The sequence below is a fragment of the Gymnogyps californianus genome, chromosome 16 (assembly GCF_018139145.2).
Source record: "Gymnogyps californianus isolate 813 chromosome 16, ASM1813914v2, whole genome shotgun sequence".
Lineage (NCBI taxonomy): Eukaryota > Metazoa > Chordata > Aves > Accipitriformes > Cathartidae > Gymnogyps > Gymnogyps californianus.
Window position 1 is genome coordinate 6,420,926 of NC_059486.1, and position 20,751 is coordinate 6,441,676.

The 20,751-nt window shown below is 46.4% G+C and overlaps 1 protein-coding gene and 1 long non-coding RNA gene across 3 annotated transcripts in view; both read left to right on the forward strand.

Moving 5' to 3' along the window:
* The window catches only part of PI4KA (phosphatidylinositol 4-kinase alpha), a 64,915-nt gene extending 63,115 nt beyond the window's left edge, over window positions 1–1,800 (forward strand). For both annotated transcript variants that reach the window (XM_050907032.1, XM_050907033.1), the window contains exon 55: window positions 1,091–1,800. In XM_050907032.1, the coding sequence (XP_050762989.1) occupies window positions 1,091–1,142 (52 nt within the window). In that variant the 3' untranslated portion in view covers window positions 1,143–1,800. The remainder of the gene's footprint in view (window positions 1–1,090) is intronic.
* Window positions 1,801–4,647: 2,847 nt separating this feature from the next.
* The window catches only part of LOC127023089 (uncharacterized), a 93,225-nt gene continuing 77,121 nt past the window's right edge, over window positions 4,648–20,751 (forward strand). Inside the window, exon 1 of the long non-coding RNA XR_007767398.1 lies at window positions 4,648–4,809. This is a non-coding gene — a long non-coding RNA (uncharacterized LOC127023089). The remainder of the gene's footprint in view (window positions 4,810–20,751) is intronic.

Below are 20,751 nucleotides of genomic sequence, written 5' to 3' on the forward strand. Positions count from 1 at the left end.
CTGGGCCATGTTTATTTGTCATCTACTATTCAGTATACTGAATGGAATAATCAGTTCTAGCAGATAATTAGCAATTTAAAAATCAACTTAATCACCAGCTAGCCAATCAACTGTAGGTTTTTTTCCCTTCAAGTATGCAAATAGTTTGGCATCTTGTGCAAAACTTTTGAAAGGAAATGACATGTAAAATGTAATTTTATTACTTTTAATACTTTAAATACAATAAATTTAATACTTAAACATCTTAAGTGCATGTTTTATTTTTATTCCAGATAATACAGACTTTGTGGGATATATTGAAGAGTCTAATACAAACTCTTGTGTGGTTCCATATGGGGTCAACTTGAGACTAGTAAGGCTCACTGGCTCAGATATAGCCCTGCTAGAACTGAATTGGATTTTTTAGTGCCTGCTGGTGCATCTGCTCAGAATCTTAGATTAATATTGGGGGTTACGAAGGCAGTCACACTGCTGCGTGAATGCCCGGAGCCAGCTTAGTTCTGACGAGCTTGAGCTTCTCTACCTGTGGCATGGTTAGTCTGTGACCTGAATAAGCTCTGCCCATGGATAATTGAGTTATCTGTAACAAGGCTTAGATTTGTTTGTTCAGTCACTTATCAGAGATGCTGCTATTAATGCTGTTATTTCCCCTGCACTTTTATTTTCATTATTAGCATTCTCCGTAATGAAGATTACTTTTATTTCCACATAATCCTGTCTCCATGCAGCCCTGATGATCTTGCTTCATTTATTATGCATTTCCTTCTCCTAAAACAAACTGCCAATGCAATGTGAGGTGCTTCTGGCTTATCCAAACACAGGATCCAAGCTGCTGTTGCTGTTGCCACACTGAGATGCATGGAAGTACTTTTTTTACCTAGTTTAAACAAGAGCAGGATGTTTTGTGCTGTTCATAACAGTAACTGGGCCTTCACAATGCCTTCAAAGCGTGTAGGGCTAGTTTTGATTAGCAGCTAATTTCCTTCACCCATGTTTTGTTTCTGTGGGATCTTGATGTTTGTTTCTGTGACAATGGGTGCAGTGTTGTTTTAAACTTTTACTTACCTCTGGCTTTGCTTTTCTTCTCTAGGAGTAGGACATATGACATGATCCAGTACTACCAGAATGACATCCCATACTGAGAGACACTAGAGATTCACTGCCGAAGTGAAACATGCAGCCCCATGCCCTCACTCCAAACTTGTAATAAATAGGAGATGCTCAATCACACCTCGCTATCTTCCATCTTTTGTGTATGTGTGTGTACATGTGGGTACATGTTTCCTGGACATTGCAACAATCAGTCTGATTCATTCCTTTCTCTTTACCAGGTTATATATATTTCTGTTTTTCCCTGGATTTTTGGAGTTGGGCTGCAATCACAATAAAAATTGTACTGTGATGATGAATGTGTGAAAGAGGTAAAGCTTGTGGAGTTTGATAATTTTTCATGCAATGCAAGGATTTTATAATACCTTTAAAAAGTAAAAAAAACCCTTTCCTGCACAATCCCACAAAATGCCATGGAAAGGAAGGGTGTATGGATTTCTCTTTGGAAGCAGAAATGTTAACTTGTTCTAATTTTACTGTAGAAGAAGCCCGATAATCATCCAAGGTGGTGATGTCTGTGTAGCTGTGTTCATACTTTGCACTGTACATGGTCCCTGCTACGTGGTCAGTATTTCATATGTAAATGAAGAATGTATTTTTTCCTCTTGTGTGTTTTAAAAAAGAGTCTACTGAAGATATATTTAATCTATAAAATGTAATAAAAGACCTTAGACTTTGTGTCTGTTGCAAGTCTTTTGCCACGCACTGAGTTTTTGTTTATACACTACATCATCCTGCACATTTGTGTACTGTTCATTATATTGTGACCTTGCTTTCTAATGGAGAAACCAGATTTCTTCTTCAGCTTCTTGTCCATTTTAAATGACATTTTTTATTCATAAAATAAATGTTTTGTGCAAGACTCACATACTGAGGAGCTGAAACATAGGCCCAGGTAAAGCTCCCTCTGTGCTGCTTACAAAGGAGCCCTACCCTGGCCTGGGACACAAGTCTTCGGGATCCTCTTTCCCTTTCTACGTGCTTGCCATTCTAGAATGTGCTCTTGAAAACTCAGTCCCAGCTTCAGGGGATTTTCTCCCTAGCTGTCCAGTCCATGCCCGCTCTGGGAAGGGGCTGCCAGGGGCCGGGCCGGGCCGCTTACGGCGGGCGGGGCTGGCGCCCGGGGAGAGGGGCCTTGTGGTGGTCCCTCGCGGCCTGCGCCGCGCCCGCGGAGGCTGTGAGCGGCGGGGCAGGGCTGGCCCGGCCACGGGGAGCAGCTGAGGGGGCCCGCCCGGAGGGGGCGCAGCGCCGCGGCGGGCACGCGCCTTGAGGCGGCCCAGCCCTGAGGAGAAGCCGCGCCGGGCGGGGCCCAGCCCTGAGGCGGGGCCGCGTAGGGCGGGGCCGCAGCTCTGAGGAGAAGTTGCGGCCCGAGGGGGCTCAGCCTTGAGGAGGGCTCCGCGCTGCGGGGCGGAGGTGTCGTGAGGGAGACCCGGCCCTGAGGCGGGGCCGCGCCGTGAGGGGGCCCGTTCCTGAGAGGGTGGGTGTGTGGTGAGGGGTGCCTAGCCCCGAGGAGCAGGTTGTTGTCGTTCACACGACGGCCCCGGCCTCTAAGAGGCTGCCGTGGGCCCGAGGGAAAGGGCCCTGGGCTGTAGTTGCCCACGCTGGGCTCCTGGGGTTACCCGGGAGCTGGGCCGTGGCGGCAGGCCGAGCCTTGCAGGGCGCAGGGTGGCCTGTGTGTGAGGGGACGGGTGGGTGCCTGCCCTGCAGGGCCGATGATGTGGCTGCACCCGTGCCTTCCCCGTGGTAGTGTGCGCTTTTGAGCACCTTTGAGTGCTAACGAGCACTTAGATCTCCCAGGGTGAGTTTCTGCTTTGCTGAGGGAACTCCCAGTGTGTACCCTTGGCTCAAGGCAGCTGGAGCTGCTTAGGGGGGCAGCCAGCCCGAAGCCAGGCTGGCTAAGGAGGTCCCTGCCAGAGAAGGCAGCTGGGGCGGTGGCAGGGAGATGCACTGCTGTGCTCACAGCTCAGGGAGGCACGGCCAGGAGAGGGGGCAGCAAGGGCAGCATGCTTTGGCTCTGCCTGTGAGGTGGGGTCTTTGTGTGTGGTGCAGTGGAGGGCCTGGCCCCTTCCCCGTATGGAAGGGCTGCAGCCTGTCTGTTTCGTTCAAAAATGGCTCGGGCTTTTGCCACGAGTGTTAAAATGGGTCTTGTGCCACTGTCTGTTGCCTGTGCGGTGGGTGGCTCACAGCAAGGTGGACTCTGAGGCCCTTTTTTCATTAGCAAAATGGGGAGGTGCCACTGGCCTTCTAAAAATGTTTGGAGGCTCACCGGGGAGAAGTAGTGTGCAAGAACTGCTTTAATTATTGCTTTAATTGAGCTTTATTATACAAGCAGCTGGGACATGGAGTAATTTTTGTGCTCTGTGCCGGCAGCTAGTTGTACCTATTCAGGCTCCATAGGAAAAGGAGCTGACTGACACTACAAATGTGGTATGCTTCCTCACACCTTTCCTGTAACGGGGAGTGGGTGGAGTGATGAGATACGAAGGCTTCCTCTCAGGGGAGGTGGTGAGGAGTTCTAATATTTTGCTAATTCCAGTTAATGCTTATGTGCATGTATCTTCCTTTCCTGCACCTCAAAATAAACGTACCGTGTAAAATGAAAACCCAAATGAGTGTCTCAAGCAGCCTTATGATGAGAAGATCAGTTAAGAGCTAGCATAAGTGGAGAAAGTGGCAGAAGTTGCTGTCTTGAATGAGTACAGGATAAATGAACGCTATTAGGTGTAAACTTCCTAACAAATGCTTGTAGTAGTATTGTTAGAAATATCTGGGGCTAGAAGCGACTGTCAGCTGGTGAATAGTAATATTAGAAATAACAAATGGAGCTCTGCTAATGCTGGACTTCAGAAGGTCACAGTTGCAAATCTCAACCCACATAGCAATTTCTGTGTGTTCTAGCATAGGTTGCATAGAATTAGCTAGAGTGCAATTAAAGCCGTCCAGGGTTTTGTATCGGGTAGTGAATGAGTTACACAGTGCTCGCTTATTTTACGTACTTCAGTCAGGCTGTCTGGAGAGCTGACATGGTCTTAGTTTCTTCTGTCAAGTTTGTCCAGAGAAATGAAAGCAGCTGGAGCCAATTGCATGTAGAGGTCAACTGGAGTTAAAACAAGAACAAGCTGGTTTGCAGTATGCTCTTAAAAACTGTAAGATGACTGCATTTGAGATATCTGGGTTGTATCGTTTCTTCTGCTATGAAGCTTGCGGAAATGTTGTGAATGCGTTAAAACTCCTTGTTAGTAGGAATGGTGCGCTCTTGTGACTTCTTTTCTCGCTGTGGTTTCTGGTGATGGTGTGTGCCAAAGCTCACCTGCTGACATCTGCAGATTTCATTTTCCCAAGTTGACTGTACCTCCTTCCCCTCCCCTCAGGGTTCCTGCCGGCAGCACACAGGTGGGAGAAAACTCCCCTATGATTGAGCATCCATTAAGATACAGAGGGGATTAGGCAGTTTAAATGTAATCATGCAAGGCAGTACCCTAAAGATGATTCTTCCTAAATGGGATGTGTTCTGTATCTTCCTCCAGGGAGACTGAGGAGGTGAGAATACTAAGATGCTCCAGAATGTTGCAGGCACTTTGGAGATACTGAATCAATGCAGTTGGAGACGGCATAGACTTATTTCACCTTCATTCTCCCACCAGGGAAGGATACGTCCTTTATGCAAGGAGGCTGGCAGGACTTTCAGAAGTTGCTCAGGTAATTAAGAACAGACAGATAGAATTAAGACCTACATGAAGGTATTCTGAAGGTTTTTGTCCCTGAACCCTATGCCAGAATATGTCCTGATGCCCCTGCAGCCCTGGGAGAAAAGAGGCATCAAAAAGAGGGGGGGGGGAAATGCTCTTTTTTAAAAAAAAAAAAGTAAATAAAATTTTTTGTCTAAGAAAAGACGCTCCTATGGTTTCTCCACTCTCAGAAATTCCAGGTCACGGTGAGAGACAGACTTCCTTGGCTATAGCCACTGCGGTTCTTTCTGTGTTGGCCGTGCATATAAAGAGCCCTTAAGAAAGGAGCAAAATTTATAGTGATTCATTTGCATCTGATGGACCCAGGGTTCAGTGCTACTGGTAACTTGATCAGCACTATTCAAATGCTAATCTCATTATGTGTGTTAGAGACTGAAGCGCAGCAATCCACCTCCATTAGCGCAATGTACCTGTGTGATGTTCTGGCTGGTGCGCAGGGTCATGGTACCCCCTGCGGGCACCCAGCACATGCTGCATAGCATCACAGTTGATACGGGCAGAGAATGGGAACTCGGTGGAGGAGCCAATGAAATGAGCAAACATGGGAAGAGGAGCTAGAGTGCTCTTTGGAAAATGCTGAAGAGGGGGGAAGGGATTGTGGGCAACAGAACAATTTAAATTAGACTTTTTCTTCCTTTTCACCATAAATATGTCTATCCTTTCCCCTTGCTTCCACATGAATGCTGTCAAAAAAAGAGCAATAAACAAAAGAATTTGTCCTAAATGTAGATACAGCTTAAAAGCATGGTTAATAATTGTTTGACCTTATGAAAAATACTGTGCCTGTGCTGTTTGATGTTAAGACATGGCATTTTTGCTTGTCCCATGTAACAAGGACTAAAATCGGCTGGGCAGCACGTGGCACACTCAAAGATGGCATGCACAGGGGTTATTTCTAGATGAAGGCTCTCTGACAGAACCTTGTTACTGAAAGCACCTTGAAATGTTTGGAGGTGCTGCCGCAGTTTCCAGGTCTGGCGCGAAGGATGCCTACCCCAGGCTGTTACCTACAGTATGTCAGTGGTGGGTTGGTTGGTTTGAGTTTTTTTGTGCCTCATCTGCTTTTGTAAGGATTCTGCATTTGGGAGTCACAGGAGTTACAATACTGAAGAAGCAAGATTTGCAAGGTAACATGGTGTATTTATTAGATAAGCTACTTAGCTGGCAAAAGCAGATGAGCTCTGATAATGTGCAGTCCTGGCATCAGCTGGCTTATTAAATAGCACAGCCTCCCCAAAAGGACTGTTTTTCTGATGGGCCGTTGCAACTGCAGCAGCCCTCCTACTAGAGCTTTGTAGTTATAGGCGATGCCTTTGTGTTTATTTCTGGTACAGTATCAGTTGCCTAATAGCAGTGATAGTGCTGCTGTGAGTCTTGTTATGCTAACACGTCCCTCTCCAGGGTCAACACGGCCATGGTTAGCCTCAGTGCTTACTGTAGCAGCAAGAAACTGTGAACATGCTTGTGTTAAGGTTTATGAACGTTATGTGTGGCTCTGCTGCCTGCCTGGGGAGAGCAGAACAGGGAGGATGACACAGTGACATAGATAAGCAATCACAGTAATCATGCAGGCAGACAACAATGGCTGGCAGTTCACTGAAGGGAAAAGTTACCTACCTGACTGCATTCAGGTATCTCTTCCCAAGGGAAGCATGGCAACCAAAAGGGGAAGGGAATTGGGAGTGATTGTTGGGAGCGTGGGTGTAAGTGCCCACACAAAGACTATGTTACCGTGACACCCCCCCCTTCCTCCCCCCCCCTTTGGGAATTAAAAACCCCTCATTAGCTACAGATACAGAGCTAGGAATGTGTCTTGGTCTGTTCTGAAGCAAGTTGTCTCAGCTTTGCAGCGATGAGCCTGGCAAAACAAATTGTGCTTTGCTGTGGGAGGGAGAAAAATGTCTGAAGTGTAGCAAATCTAGGAGACAGTCCCAGCTGCATGTATTGATTAGGAGTGAACATGTGGGGTGCTAACTTTGATCCTGATGTAGGAACGGGTGAGTCATGGAATTCCATCCTTGTAGAGGTATAGGAGTGATACCTCACAGAGAGGAATATGCCTCTGGATAACAAAAAGATAAGAGATAAAATCATATATTGCTATCACGTAGTTCTCTTCCCCAGTGCAAGACATGGTGAGTTATATTTTGACTGCCGCATCAAGCTTTGTTAAGGTGCTTGCTGTTAGCATACAGATGAAGACTGTATGTGTGCATCTTTGCATGCACTCATGCAAACCATTTCCTTGCTGAGAACTTCACATTACTCTTTGGAGCACAGACCTAGCAGCTTCAGAGCACCTGACCTCATTGCACAGAGAATCCTGTCCGCGTTGCAAAGCTGTTTCTTGTGCAGGACAGCGCTGTGCCTGTGTGGTAGCTGATTGTACATGAGTGAGTGATCTAATAAAGCTACTTATGGGTGTTGTGCTTAAAAGAACTTTATTAACCTAGGTAAGTAACAAATTGCAGGAACACATCATGTTCTGGCATTGAAAGTCAGAAATTTGAATCTTGGTGGCAGGCCTGGCTGCCTGCACCAGCTTGAACAGAAAGAGTATTGGTTGATCTCTTACCACCTAGATAGAAGCAGTTTCTGTGCAGTTTTCAGAGGCCCCCTGACCCCCAAAGGAATTCCTGGCTCCACGTCTTGGGCTAGGGCAGGATGAAAGTCAGCTTTCCTGTTTTCTTTTGGAGACAGGAGTTACTCATCACTCAGATGACTTGCGCTGGGTGGAAGTGAAGGGTAAAGCTGCCTCCCATGGCTGCAAAGGAAGGATCCCAGCAGTGCCAGTGCAGGGGGCATCTGCTGCCTTTTCTGCCTCGGATACCAGATGAGAACTGGCCAAGAGCTCTGAGGTGTGGGAGATGAGCTAAGGTACAGTTGCCCCAGAAAACAGACCTGAAAATCAATTGTCTGTGCAGCCCTGATAGGTGGCAGTGATTTCCAAACCTGTTGCCTTTAGATCTCTGGTAATTAGAGCCAGATGCTGAGCTCAGGTCTCAGCTCTAGCACGGGGCCTCTGAGCTGTGTGTGAGGCTGAATGGTGCTGACTGCTGTCTGTCCTTAACCGAGATCCCGCTGGTTTTCTCGGCCTCATTAACTGCAGCCTCGCAGCTCTGTGGGCTGGGCGGCAGAGGGCACTCCAAAACAAGCGATGGTGTCTGGGACACGTGGACCGAGCAATTGAGGAGCAACAAATCTGCCTTTCCTTTAAGGTGAGCAAGTCTGGCAGGGAAAAACCTTGCTGTGACCTTTAGTTGTGACATATCTGTCACGGCAGGCACTGAGTGGTAGAGCTAGCGAGTACCTGAATATCAGATATGAAATTGCTCAAGAGCCTGGCAGTTTGTATTCCGGCATATTCTGCTGGGGAGGTTTTTGACCTTCCAAGTCACATAAAGGAAATGCGTTTTGCTGACTCTGCATTGTTGTCTCAGGTGAAGCCTTTAAATATATGGGTCTCCTCTGGTGTAGCAAGCGTGCAGAAATCCACAGTGCATTTACCAAAAAAAGAGGTTTGTTGTGGACAGCGCAGTAGTTCTCCATGTTGTTATCACACTGTGTTGGATAAGCAGCAGCTGTATTAAGCTCCAGAGGTGGCTACATTTCTGTGGTTCTGTGCATGTACGTTTTTGGAAAGCTGCTTTGGGGTGAAAGGTACTCTATATGCAGGCTCTGATGTAAGTTGTCTGTTATTTTAAGGTTCATGAGTACTTACTGAAAAATAAAAACCTCCCCACGTAACAGTAGTTTAACATTCTCTCTTACCTTTGAGCAATTCACCTTGGGCTTCACCTTCGCAGTAGACATAGTGGGTAGATGGCACTGTGAAGTCTTTAAGCCTCAGAGAATAAGCAGAACACAGGTGGTAGGATCGGGGAAGAAAACAGGTCCAAGAGAAGAAAACACTTCGGTGCAGCTATGAAGAGCTCATTGATTATGAATAATTCCTGTGGTCATTTTGAGTCCAGGCAAGTAGTAGTTAATAGTCTTGCCTGTGCTGTCTGTGACAAAGGTGGATCAGGTGTTTGGAATCCTCTGCCATGAGGCTAGCCCTGGTGTGTGCTGTTACCAGGCTTAAAAAGCACTGTCTAGGGACAGATCCCAACAGAAATCTGGGCTCTGAAAAGTGCTTTCTCCCTCTTACCTCATGTGTAAACTGAGATTTGAATTTCAATGTTTTTAGCATCAAGCCTGGCCTTTAGGCTGCAACCCCAGACAATAAAGAAAGAAGCAAGTCCACCTACAGCTGTGGTTGTGTCACAAATCAGAGCTCAAACAGAGGGGCACACAGATATACAGTAATTTCAAGCTCATTAGTTTGCAGACAGGATGACTGGATCAGAGGGAGGGGTTAAGCTCTATGTAAGAAGACAAACCTGCCGAGGAAACACCTGAGCTGGATCCATGATGAAACCTCAGAAGGACCTCAGGAACCTGAAAACCCAGTTGGTTTCCAGGACAATGCTGAAATTAGTTTTTTCCCTGCCTCTCTGCTGACTCTGTGATCCTTTTTCCAATTTGAAGAGAGCTTTCTTTCCTTTGAGATGTAGCTCTTATCAGTTTGTTGGACAAGTGACTCAGTGCAGTGCCTGAGGCTACGGGAACAGGGCTGATGGTAACTTGAGTTCCTACCTATCAGCTGAGCCTAGAAAACCAATAATGTTTGTGTTCCTGCTTCATCTCAGCTGAAAGGTAAAACTCCTAAGCTTAAGTCTCACCGAAGGTGCCTTAAAACCAGAGCAGGCTTAAGAGCAGGTACATCAGTTCCCAGCTTCACCAAGGAACAGGAATTCATGTTGCCATAACCCTGTCGCATGGACATATGGTGGGCCAGATCCCTTTAGAAATGCTTGAAGTGAGATGTAGTGAGCCTGATTTCTTGCAAAAGATGTGCTCTGAATTTGGGAGCTGCTTTGGCTGCTCAGTTCTTAGGGAACTTGAACCCAATAGGATGTAAATTGGGAATCCAAAAATCAGCTGCCACTTCTTGAGAACTGAGCGCATTTGTGTGCCTATGCGAGGAAGCTGTCAAAGTATAAATTGAAATTGGATTCCTTTTTCCTCTAGTATCTATTACTAGGATTTTTGAGCATTACTGGTAACAGTATAGGTAAAAGTGACATTTTAGCAGATGCAACTTCTACACTGAGAATGAGTCTCAAATTTAAAACTTGTTTACAGCTGAGCCTGCTGCTCATTGCTGTCCCTCAAAGTTATTGTGGTTTGCCCTTTTCCCAGGAGATTGTGTCTACTAACTGTGTAGAAGTGATAGGAAAAGCAAAGCTTGCCCTTCACTTTATTAGGGAGCCTTTGCAAAAACCTCTCCTCGAGGTGCGAATGGCTTTTGCTGAAATGGTGGGGCTGTTCCACCTCTCAGAAAGTTGATGTGTTTTGGTAGAAAGTTATTCACTGGACCTGCAATTGCGCTACGCTCTGAGGGGATGTTTCGGAAGTGGAGGTGGGTACTGTGTGTATGCCCATACAAGCTGTCACCACTAGATGACACCATGACTCTGGCAACAAGGTCCAGATGAACCCTAAAACTAAGGGCATTTTGCCTGTTTCAGAGAGTTTGTTACAAACCCGGAACACGGGCTGGATTTGCAAACCTTTCAGTGAACCGGGGTCAAGTTTCCCCCAAGTGCAGGCTGAGTTTTGAGCAGAATGGGCTCAGTTCCAGGTGACAGGGTGGGATTTACGATTTGGGGTGGAAACCATCTGAACGTTTGACTTGCAACCAGGCTGATCTTGGCTGTGGTTATGCTTGGAGGGCCTGTGTGTATTTGAAACAAAATCTCAGACCGAGGTTCAGGGAATATGAGCCTGCCTGAGCCAAAACCAGAAGGGGTTTGCACGAGCCTGCTGAGAACTGCTGTAAGAAGGTTTCACGTGACTTCATTGCTTACCCGGGGTGGGTCCGGGCACAAACCCAAAAGCGGTATCCAGACCTGGTCAGCGGTAGCCCCACTTCCCTTTTAACCCGTTGTCACTGTGGGTGGTAGGTAACTAAACACTTGACAGGGAGTCAGCGAGCATGCCTTGCCACACTGCTGCCACACCTAGCTTAACAGCTCACCATGGTGTAATGGTGGCTCAGCCGCTACAGGGGCAGCCTTGTCTCCAGGAGCACTTTGCTTTCTGATCGACTGGCTCGTTACCCACCAGCAGAAGGTATCTGTTTCTCCCAGAGTGTCTTTCTGGGTTCTCACTCTTTAAATTGCACAGGGTCTAGCAGGTACAACTCTGCAACTGTTCATGGAGCAGTGGCTGTTGCTTGCTACTTCTTTCTCTTTTTTGGCAGAGGAAATGCTTAGTTATTCCCTAGCCTTAAAAAGCTTCTTTCTCCTGTAATGACTGTGTCTGTCACATGTATGTAATGACCTATTCAAGTCACCCTTCCATTGCTTTTTTCATCCCTGTCAATGAGACTCAGAGGATGTTCACATGAAGCATGTTAACAAACCAACCTGCGTGTCTTCTACTCTTGCAAAGGGTATTTCTGCATCCTGAAGTTTGGCAACTATCATGTAATTATGTGGCTCCAAGGATAGATTCAGGGAACTGATAATCTAAGAGATGTTTGTACAATGCTCTGTCACCTCCTTTGAAATTTATGTCTTTCCACTACCACCTCAGCGACAATCCTCACATGCAAACTGGTTAAATATCTTGTAACAAGGAGGCAGCATAGAGTGAGGGCATTCACCTAATGAGCACACTGTGTGTAAGCTACACCCAAACGCTTGTTGTCCTTGTGTCCCACACTAGTCGTGGCCTAGAGGGATCCCAGCAGTTTGAGAGACAGGTCTTTTTGGTAACACTGTCACTCCCAATAGTGCTTGGAGATTTGGATTTTATTTTGGCAAACTTGTAGTGCGTGGGAGCTTCCCATGAGTTATTAACTTCGTACATTGATATTTTCATAGGATGCTCAGATGGCTAGCTAAAACAAATTAGCCATATTAATATGGTTATCTTATGCTAATTTGTTGTTATGTGTGTAGAAAACTCTTTCAAAATAACATTCATAAAAGCTTCATTACTCTTGTAAGGTTAAGCATCACAGAAAACCCCACTACAAATGTTTTGGTTTACTGTTTGTTTTTGTAGACAGAATAGTGGAGTGTTTACTTTGAATTATCCCAAAGCTTTGCTCTGGTTGGAATATGTTTTTTGTGGAAGTCAGCTTTTATGTAAGGCTGGAATTTATATTTCTGGTGCTTGATGATACAATGTCTTTTGCTATATTCACTGATGCAGTCAGAGAATTCTAAAGGATTAGTTTTACAAAAACTCTGTTCATAGTCCATCATGGAACAGCAGTATCACTATTCCTATATTTAACTAGCATCTAAATTAATTTACCAGCTTACAGCATTTGAGTCTCTAGCTCTTCAGAAAACCCTGCTTTTTGAAATACAGGTACACTTGTTACCTTGCAAGGCTGCAACACTGTAGCTGATTTTAATGAGAGGTTGCATATTTTTATTCACAGTTTAGACACTTCATTCCTATGACCCTTCACATGATTAGGCATTGTTTGGTGGGAGGGGCAGGACTCTAGGCAGGAGAAATAATAGGCAAACTCTTTCCTTTTTATACTGTGATAGTTCAGCCCAACATTCTCTGCCACAAGTGTCGTGTAAAACTGACACAAGGACAGATCAGGGGAGGCAACAGATATGGGTAGGTAATAGAAGTAAAACAAATGGGTACTCATGGCCTAGAATGCCAATTGTAGTATGGATGTGTTGTCGGTATCGGGTTGTTCCTGTCCAAGTCTGGAACAGCAGGAGTGGTATTCTCGTGATACTTCTGGCAGAGTGTCAGGTAACTTTCATCCCTGATAAGCCTTCCAAAATTCATTGCAAAATTTTTTTTGCATTGAAAGCCTTTATTGCTTAAAGAAAATTACTACTTTCTGAGCAGTGTGTCGTACTGCAGAGATTTCTTGCTGTGTCCAAAGATGGAAGATACAGCTATATCCAGCACTCAGCACTATGTTGTCTAAACTTATGCTACTCTTAATGTTTTCCTGAAGTCGTGTGTGAGCTTCTGTTGTTCCAAAGGACCAATATACTACAGGCACAACTTCTTTCCTTCGCCTGTAAAGTGCCTCTGGAGCAGATGTGTGAGGGAGCTGAGTGGAGCTGCCACAAGCACCCTCCAGGGCTCTGTGCAGCTCTGACTGCTCCAGAATTAATGGGCCATGGCCTCTGTGAATGTTGAGACCATTCTGTAGGTGTTCCTTCTAACCCTTAACCTTTCTTCCTCCACTGCCATGTGCAGAGTATGGACAGGGAAAGAATAATTCCTGTATCTCGTAGTGCCCCCCTGCCCCTGATCTGCCAGGCTTACAGCATTCAAGGTAGCTTTCCCCAGCCTCCAGCACAGATGCTGGAGTGAGGAAACTCCAAACCTCTGGGCTGGGAGCACTGTACACCTTGAAGAACCTTACACCTTGCAGGAAACAGCAATGTTACTGAAGCATCATCAGTGCTTGTAGATGTGGATTTCTGATTTATTCTGTGACTGACTTTTACTTACGGGCCTGGACACCTTCTGAAAAGCTGACTCTCCTGCCGAATGTCTGGGATGCCGAATGGGACTGTTTAACAGGATGAAATGACACTGCAGCAAGCCTCTTTGGTGCAGATTTCTATAATGCTTGTCGCTTTCTGTTTGGCTTGGGGTAGGGAATCTCTTGCCTGAGAACTGATACTCTACAAGTTAGTGCTTGCTGCCTGCTCACTTTCTGCATGCTGATGTGATAGAGAAGCAACCCAGGAAACCGATGAAGTCAGAGAACTGTTGTAGTTTGGAGAAGAGGGGAGACACTTGTGAGAATCACCGTGGTCTTCCCTCTGTTCTGCTGCCTGTGCCTGATCATTTGTTCCCACATCTACACACAGGATAACAAAGTGGGTAACAGCTTGGCCTCACGCTGAGTCCTCCAGCTAAAATCAGGAGTTAGTGTCGTCTTTGCTAGCCAAATTTCACTGGTGCTGTTTTAACTCCATACTGCATCCACTCTCCATCCAGCTTCTGCAAAGTTACCTTCCTGCATGGATGTGAGAGTCCCACAGGTTGCTCATGGAGATAACCTAAATGGTGCGAGTGGTGCACAGAGCTGCCAAAATGAGAAGCTCTTCTCAGCCGTGTCACTTGATGGGCTGCATTATGTTGGGAACGTCAGCAAAACAGCCTGGGTCTGTTTGCCTGTCTGTAACACAGGGTGATGTGAAGAACCTCATGTTGAAATTGCTCTGTGACCCCTGGTCTAGAGGTGCCAAGGCTTGGCATTTCATCAGAAGAACTGTCGGGCTCCTAGCATTGCTCCTGTTTGTTGTGCCTGCTGAGACCCCAGTGGGGAAGGATTTTCATCTTCTCTTTTACAGCTGGGAAAACAGAGGCCTAAACAGACTTGAGTCAGTGATGCAGACTCCTACGTGCCCAGCTCTAGCCCAAGAGCTGCTGGTGCCCATCGCAGAGAGATTTCAAAGCTGAGGAGCTTAAGCGGGGCACTGAAGCTCTCCCTAAAAGTGAAGCAAAAGGCTGGGGGGCCATTCAGTGGGGCCCCAACCAGTGAGTTGTCAGTAGGTCATGGCAGTGTCAGACAGACAGACTCCCTACTTCTTTAGGGGATGAGAGTGTAACTGCAGGGAATGAAGAAGTAGGCACGGCTTCTTGCTTGAAGTCGTGCCTGTAGAAAAGGAGCTCCAGCAAAGGCTGTCACTCTCCCATTTGGTTTTTCTTTCTGTCTCTCATTCTTCCATCTCCCTGTCTAGCCATTTGTGCTGCCTGCCTGTTTGTTTGTTGGCTGAGTGCCTGCTGAATTATTTACCAGCCTGACTGAATTAAGCAGCAGCAAAAGCAGGCGAGTGAATCCCACCTGAGACCCTTCCAGGGAGAGGGGGGGTGGAGAAGTGGGGTGTGCGTATGGGGGTGTTGATACATAGTGCTTAATTAAATGTACCAGCCCATTCCAGGCAAAACCTTGTGGGAGGAGAAACTCCTCTATTGCCCTGAGACAGAGCTGAAGAAAGCTGAGCGCATGGCTGACACACCAGCTCAGGTGGCAGCATGCCCCATCTACAGGCTGGGTGGGAGTCCTGCCGCTGGGAGTTGCCTTCAGCCCTTGCAAGTGTCATGTCAGCACGCTGGGATGTGGCAGGGCTGTCAAGTGGCCGTTCCCCTCCACCATATCAGTTGCATTGTTTGTGATGGTTGTTGTGCTGTGTGGGGTTAATTGGGTTAATGAGTGCATTGTACATTATTAGAGGCTGAATTGGCAATTATGCTAATTATTGTGTTTCCCAAAGTGCCACAGTTACTGAGGATGTTTAAAAGGACAAGGGTTCTTGTACCACACACTAAATCAAAGCTGAGTATCTGGACTCCAAAGGACCCCTCTCTACCAAATGGTGATGCACTCGGAGTTTGATGTAAGGAAATGTCTCCTGGTTGGCATATCCCTCCTAGCATGAATGTCCAAGCTTAGCACACAGTCCTTAGCTTGTGCAGTTCCTCTCCTGTCTGTGTGTGTCCCGGCTATAAAGTCTTACAGATGGGGAAAATGAGACACAGATCATTCTGTGATATATCTGGTCTGGTTACTCTCTCACTAGAGCATGTGTGCTCCAGTATGGTTGCTTTCTCCAAGCCAGTGCTCCCTACCCTGTGGTGGACACAGCCTTTTGACTCTGGAACGTGCCCTCATCACAGTTCTTCAGACCGTAGCAGTTGGTTCAAATGCCAGAGATCTTTCCAAGACTCTGTTCTCTTCCCGTCACGCTCCACCTGTGCTGAAAAGCAGCAGTCTTCCCACAAGTCACTATTTGCCAAGGTGCAGAAGCAGATTCTGATTTGTAGATGTGCCAGTTTGGGCTGCTTTCTAGGGTGCATCGCTTTGTCGTGCGGCTGTTTGTTACCGTCATGCCACTGTAGTAATGCCATCCTGGCTCTTCTTACTATGTAGGTGTCTCAATAAAGATAACCCAGGGATGCGTTTGTGCCCTAAAACTAGCTTTGGAACATTGTTTCTGGGTACTGAGCAGTTGCAAACTATAAAGCAGTATGGAGTTTGAGAAGGGTTATCTTCCCTGCTTCCATGGCCTCACATGCAATGCTCACCAAGATGACTGCTGGCTTCAGTGAGAGCAGAACTGAGGCTGAGAACTGGGGAATGCCACAATGTGCTCCGAGTCATCCTTAATGCTGATCTGAAAGGTGCCGATTCAAAGCAATATAGTACCAGTGTGTGGACTGCACAACCTTTCCAAAAGGCTGGTTAGGTGTCTGGTGGTTAACCTGTGCCGGGCTCCATACTGGTTGCAATGTCTACAGTTACTCCTTAGGTGTAGGGTGTAGCCATGCTCATGCAGTATAGCTATAAACTGGGGATGAGTTCAGACTGCAAAATTTATGACATCTGAGGCCTAAACAAGGAACTGATGCACCTCTTAAATCTATAGACTGTTTCTCTCATATTGTCTTTTCTCTGAAAGAGTTTTCATCTCACCCGGTTTAGCAGGGAAAGTCATCCGTCCACTAAGCGACTTGTGAACCTGGGAGTGCTTTAGTTGCGCATGTACAGTACAGAGTGTCTTTGTCTTAGGCCAAGCTGACAGGGACCAGTTTTCAGTCAGCCCTTTCTTCCACATATGGATATACATGCTTGAGTATATTAGGAGAGACTTAACCCCTCCAGTCAGCCTGCTTGCACTGCTGTCTCCCAGACTTCTGACTTCTTAAGGCATCTCTTCCCTTCCAGAATGTGGCATGTGAGAAGAGGCAACTGATGCAGACTAGTCCTTATTGTCTATAGCATCAATTTACCAAGTGAGGTAGAATACTGTCTGCGGAAGGTGGATAAAGAGGGAGCTGGAAATGGCAAGACATGAGAAGAGCACTGTGCGATCAAAAGCACATGCCTCATGAATTTATCATGAACTAACTCTGTGGGACTCTTGCTACATAAATCAACTGATAACTCACCATGTAAAAGATCATATACAACAATTCACCGTTTCCTTCCCATTTCTGCTATATCCCTCTTTCTGAAATTCACTGTACAATCAGCGTGAACGGGCTCACACATACTGCTCTGTTGCAGAGATATGTATGTGGCACATCAAGGTAATGGATTTTTCTTTAATAACCTATGCAAGTACTGTCATGTTTTGCATCAACAGTAAGTGATTTCATATTGCATAAAGCAAGGAGTTTAAAAGAGTTGATGACCCCTTCTGGCTTTATTCCACATGGGGGTCATGTGTCTGGGTTACTGCCTAACCTTTTCCAATAAGTTAATTCCCACTCTTAGAATTGTAATGGCTGCATTGAGCTGTGCTCCCCTCCATAATGATTACTTACAGAAAAGAAAAAGTGGTTTTTCACTGGACTCCAGCATTCCTTCTCATGCCTTGCCAGCATTTTGTGCAGGTGCCTACACTTTGCACTTGCTGTGAAAACTGAGGCATCAGGTCGAAACTGCTGCTGGCATGAGCATACATGTCATGTTCTAAGGCTCTGCAGCAACATTCGAGTCAACCAGTTCTATACTGTCCTCGTGTCTACAACGAATTTAATGTATTTTTTTAATAAGAAAACTTAACTGTCTTGGATCATCAGCAGACATCGTCTAGCTAGATTTCAGCAAAGCACTTTATAAGGTATCTCATGGGAATATTATGCTCTCAGGGAAAACGAGGATTAGCACGTGGCTTGTACAGTAGAAGAGGGGCTAACGACGGGAGACTGCACAGGAAGGAAAGTCATAAGGGTGGAATTCTGCCAGCACAAGGTTGATATATTTATGAATGTTAATTCTACTACTTCTGTACAGATTCACTGGATAATATTAGGATTCTGCAGAAGCATCTGTATATACAAACGTCTCAGAGGAGCTGAGGGCCCCTCTTCCTTTGCCTTTGTACCCATTGAATGGTACTTGCCTGGTCTAGTCTCTGCAAGAGGAAATGACCCTTTCTGGTGCTGCCGTCCCCTGCTGTGTTTCGGAGAGATTTACTGCTCTCTGCTCACTGACTGTACTTGGGAGCTGGTATAAAAGCAAATACCTAAGGGATGCATACATCAGCAAAACTTGTTCTCCCTGATTACTCAAGTTAGGCCAGGGATGGGCTTTCTGTCAAAGGAAGGATTGTAAGTCTGGATCTGTCTTCCTCGGGCAAGGTCAGAATTTCTCCCTAAGTCTGCTCCTGTCCACATATCTGAGCTTGGAAGGAGAAGGGGATAGTCCTACCTAGCATGTCAAAGGAGAGACAACGTTCCTGGCCGATGCCAATACCAATGGCGAAGTGAGATCTTCTTTCTATGGCGTGTATAACCAAGCAGATAGCTGTACATGAGCATCAGGGTCATCCTGCCTCGGACTCATGGTACTCAGTGCAGCTGCTACTGCTGTACAGTGGCAAAGTAAAGGTCATTTCCCCGCTTGGCAGACTTGGCAGGGAGATGATGGAAGAGAAGCACCTGGGGGAGCAGGTACTTGGGTGGAATGACTGAGGGAGTCCCAGATAGTACAAGAGGGTGAGATTCAAAGATGACAAGGGAGAAGAGATCATATGGGACTGGAAAAGAGGAAGGAAGGTATCCAGAATAAAATTAAAACAAGGGGTGGAGTACTGTGGGAGGATACAGACAGGGACTTACCTTGGCAGCAGTCTGGAAAGGATGTTTTTCTTCCCTTTTTCTTTCCCAACCTCTACCCTTTCTCATCTTTCCCACATAGATACCTTAACCAGCTTCCTCCATGGCAAGTCAGTCCAGCACGGGTTCTGAACTGCTCAGCTCTCAGCGACTGGTCGATCTGTGCTGTTTCTTTTTGTTGAGATGCTCTTCTCCCCTTTCCATTTTCCCATGTGGGAATATGATACCAAGAACAAACCTTCGGATCTGTCCCACCGACAGGAGGTGATGTGTTAACAGGGAGAAGTGAAGGGAGCCATCCATGCCTAGCACTTCGGAGCTGTTTCCTCTCCCACTCAGGGTTGTTTGCTAAAGAGGTGTTTTGGTTTAACTGTAGCTTATTGGATTATGTGATTATGGCATTTGAATTCTTTATTAGATCTCTTCTATCTTGGTCCCTGGGGTTGAGAGGGACTTGTTTTCTGGCCTTTGATGTGTTTGAAAAGTCAGGCTATTTGTATCACTGCTCCTTGGCTTTGATTCTTTGACTCCTTCTCTGGGGAGCGTTCTGATGTGCAGAGCTCAGCTTTGTGTGTGTCTGCTGCATGGGATGTCTTTGTGGTTTGTTTTTGTACCGGGCACAAATCACCCCTCCTGCTCCCTTCTTTGCAAGTTGTCGTGAAAGCAGGCTATTGCTGACCAGTTCTTTTGGAAAACTTGTGTTTGCTGAAAGCTGTACAGAAAATTCAGTATTTTGAGAGACACAGTACCTTCGCTTGGAGGGGATGGGTGGCATTGCAGGGTGGCATTGCAGCAATGCTCCGATTTCCCCATAGCCCCTTTCTCCCATGTCTAGAAAAAAATCTTATCTTATAGTTCACTTATCAAAAGAATATTCCTCACATTCTGCTGTATTTGCTCTTTCCTGATGATTTTGACTGAGGTGCCAGGAGAGGACTCCTCCTAACCCCATAGTGGGAAGTGAGAAGCTTCTACTCTGGTGCTTCGCCACAAAGCAGCATCCTGTGAGCAGAATATCAGAGAAGGGAAATTTGCTTAGCCTGCAAGAAAAGGTCAGGCCCAGCCCGGTAAACCCTGCCAAGAAGGGTCAGTGTGGTGAACCAACTTACGCTTCATTTGTCACCTGTCAGTGCTGAGCGCAATACACTTAATAGCACAGTAGTGGAAAGGACAAAGGGGATTTCTGATGGGGAGAAGTGAGGTAAGCCATAATTAACTAGAACGCTGAAGGAAAAACTCCATCTTGGAGCTGCTGGGTTTCTGTTGTGAGCTCAGATGTTTTCACACGCGCTCCTAACACACAGCACAGCCCCTCCTGTATGCCCTAACACCCGTCCACAGTTGCATTCTCCACAGTGTGTCATATCAGGAAATGGGACCAAATAAAAGGATGACTGAACCTTTGTGGACATCGGCAGTGAATGCAGTATGAAGATCTGTGAGGCTGAGTGTTCCTGCCGGTGCAGAGCACAGGCTCAGTCTGAGGTGTTGACTGAGGGAGCAGAGAGGAGTCTACCATGCTTATGTTAATTCTGGAATTAATCTCCCCACCCAGCATGGGTGAAAAAGGGGCTCATCGGCCCCAAGGAGGACAGTGTTGTTGTTAATGGTCACCCTGGCAACAAGAAACAAGGGGTTCCCCCCTGCCCCGCCTTTCCTTTCCCTGTAAGATGAGCTAATGCCTGTATCTGTAGTGGCTGGTTTGTGTATAACCTCTCCTGCATGAATGGTTACTGCCACATTCCTGTTTTTCCCAACACTGAGAACATGCATGTTTTCTGCTTTTGTTCCTGAGTAGTTTCCAGCCACATTCCTGCTTTTCCTGACACTGAGAACATGCATGTTTTCTGCTTTTGTTCCTGAGTAGTTTCCAGTCAGTGCCATGTCCCTGTATAACAGACACACGTGTACCCCATGGCACAGGCTGCTTCAGTGTTGAAGCATGTGCTAGTTGGAAACAAGCAGTTCGGTGACCTTTTTCTCCCAAGGCATAGTTTGCGAGGGCTGCCAGTGCCCAAGCAGTGATTTGGTTCCCACATCCTGCTCATCGTATGTGAGAGCTGCTCTTGTTTTACATGGTGACAACTGGCAGAGCAGGCTGTGAATGCTGAGCCTGCATTCTACCTCACCCCCAATACTTGTAGCTTAAGTGGGCCTGAACTATTTTTAAAGGAAATCTTTCAAGTGTCGTTAACAACAAAGTCATAATGGCAGC